The sequence below is a fragment of the Aplysia californica genome, unplaced genomic scaffold (assembly GCF_000002075.1).
Source record: "Aplysia californica isolate F4 #8 unplaced genomic scaffold, AplCal3.0 scaffold01252, whole genome shotgun sequence".
Taxonomy (NCBI): Eukaryota; Metazoa; Mollusca; class Gastropoda; order Aplysiida; family Aplysiidae; genus Aplysia; species Aplysia californica.
Genome location: NW_004798522.1, coordinates 64,041 through 66,429, shown reverse-complemented (window position 1 = coordinate 66,429; position 2,389 = coordinate 64,041). Strand labels below are relative to the sequence as shown.

The following is a 2,389-nucleotide window of genomic DNA, read 5'->3' as shown; positions in this document are numbered from 1 at the left end:
TCTCCCCCTCCCCTCACAATATCCCTCTGCCCTCTCCCCCTCACAATTTCCCTCTGCCCTCTCCCCCTCCCCTCACAATCTCCCTCTGCCCCCCCGCCCCCAGGTGAGTGTGGAGGAGTGTACAGTTGCCCTAGAGAGCAGCCAGTGGGATGTGAGTAAAGCCACCAAGTACCTACAGCTCAAGCAGCTTCTGTCCCTGGAGCTGGCCGACGTCCATCGCTGCAAGCAGGCGCTGCTGGCCTCTGGCTGGCACGTGCACCGCGCGGCCGACCTCCTACTGCAGCAGAACAACACCCTAGCCTCGACTACCACGACAACCACCAGCTATACACCGACGGCACTCCGCACCACCACCACATCATCATCGTCGTCGCCATCTTCATCGTTATTGTGCTCATCATCGGTGGTGGAGCCCGTGGCTGTCAGTGCGTCGTCAAATGTGTTGTCACCAGTGTCAGCTTCGTTATCATCATCATCGTCGTCATCATCATCGTCGTCATCGTCGTCGTCATCGCTGCGGGTTTCCCCAGTTCGGGGTTGTGATGTTGTTGTAGGTAGCCGTGGCTCGGTTGTGACAGTTGGGGCCGGGGAGAGCTATAGACCCCCGCCTCACGTGGAGAGCTATAGACCCCCGCCTCACGGGGAGAGCTATAGACCCCCACCTCACGGGGACAGTCAGAGCCCCCCACCTCCCCCGCCTCCGACCCCCCAATGCACGCGGCCAGCCAGCCCGGAGACACTAGATGTGTGACCGTGACTTCGAGGGACAATTTTGGCTCTTTGTGGATGAGGATGTGTGCGTTTTGGCGCTGGGAGAATGACGATGTGTCCGTTTTGGCGCGGTGAGAATGACGATGTGTCCATTTTAGCCCTGTGAGAATGACGATGTGTCCATTTTGGCGTGGTGAGAATGACGTCCATTTTGGCACGGTGAGAATGGCATCCATTTTGGCGCTGTGAGAATGATGCTGTGTCCGTTTTGGCACTGTGGGAGGTGACAATGTGTCTGTTGTGGCGCTATGCGGAGGGACAACCTGACTGTTTTGGCGCTGTAGGAATGTGTTCATCTCTTGCGTCACGGTAAAGAAGCCTTTCAGGTTTACCTTACCGTCTACGTTTGTGCGCTGGAGTCCTCGGTGATTACCAAACTGGGGGACCTGGGGAGTGTACTTGGCTGACCCGAGGACAAATGTACTGTTTCATGTTTGCATCGACTTTTCACTATCTGCATAATACGAACAAGCTGGTCGCAGGCTGTGTGGACTTGCCAGCTCCCTGTTGGCTTCACGTGCATAGTGGAGTCTTTTAACTCTTGATAATTTTGTGGTAAAAATGTAGGGGGCCTACTATTGTGCTTGTCATGCTGCATCTCCAAACTAGTGACATAGACACCGACAGACTGAGAGAGAGAGAGAAAGAGAGACATAAAGACAAAGAGACGGAAAGACAGAATGAGGAGAGAGAGTGAGAGAGAGAGAAAGAGAGACATAAAGACAAAGAGAGACGGACAGCAAGAAGAGTCGGAAGGAAGAACAGACTGATTGACTGACAGACTAGTACAAAGATTAATCGAGGAGGGACAGTGTGAAGTTGATGAGAGAGTTGTGGCAAAGATTCTACAAGTGCAACTTTTTAAACTTTGCTTTTTATGAATATTCTGTGCAATGAATCCCCCCCTCCCCTTCCCTCCCTTCCCCTCTACCCCCCCTCATCCCTCCAGCTTTTGTTGAGCTGAATTCACAGGCGGAAAAGATAGTAATGACTTTGTCCATGCATACACATATAGAAAATTACACATATCCACTTCCCATAATATGAATAGATACATATGTATATATATATTATTATTATTATATATATATATATGTCTGAGTGTAGTCTGTATAGTGTATCAGGGCCCACGTAATTTAACGCTTGGAATGTTCATATTTCCGCCCTCCTCCTCCTCCTCCCCCCCCTCCTCTCCCTCCCCTATGGCCATCATGCTTTGTACAGCTAATCAAGGTTTGTTGTTTTTGGTTTTTCTGTCCAATTTTTCAGAGATGTTATTTATTCCGGAGATGCCGAGATATGATTTTTTGAAACTTACAACTTTGGGATTTTTTTGTGTAACTTTTCTTCCTCTCCCTGCCTTCCTCTGACACCCCTCCCCAACACCCGACTTCATTCCCTCCCTCCCTCCCTCCCTCCCTCCTCTTAAAGTTTCCTCCATAGTTTCCCCTCCGACACCGCTTTTCAACATTTCAAGTTTGTTTATTTTGTAGGGAAATCTGTCTAGATATGTTGACAATTAAAGGCTTTTGTTCAAAAACCCTGACCGTGCCAAAGAGGTGAGTGGGTATTGAGGGAAATAAATGTCTTTGGGTTCGGTTTTTTTTTTTTTTTTTTG

General features: G+C 49.6%; 1 protein-coding gene across 1 annotated transcript in view; it reads left to right on the top strand.

Annotated features, from left to right (window-relative positions):
* Positions 1 to 492, top strand: part of LOC101861557 (mucin-5AC) — a gene marked incomplete at both ends in the record, with an annotated part of 27,412 nt that extends 26,920 nt beyond the window's left edge. The window contains 1 exon segment of the mRNA XM_013090392.1: positions 104 to 492. Coding sequence (XP_012945846.1) covers positions 104 to 492 — 389 coding nt within the window.
* Between the last annotated feature and the right edge of the window lie 1,897 nt (positions 493 to 2,389).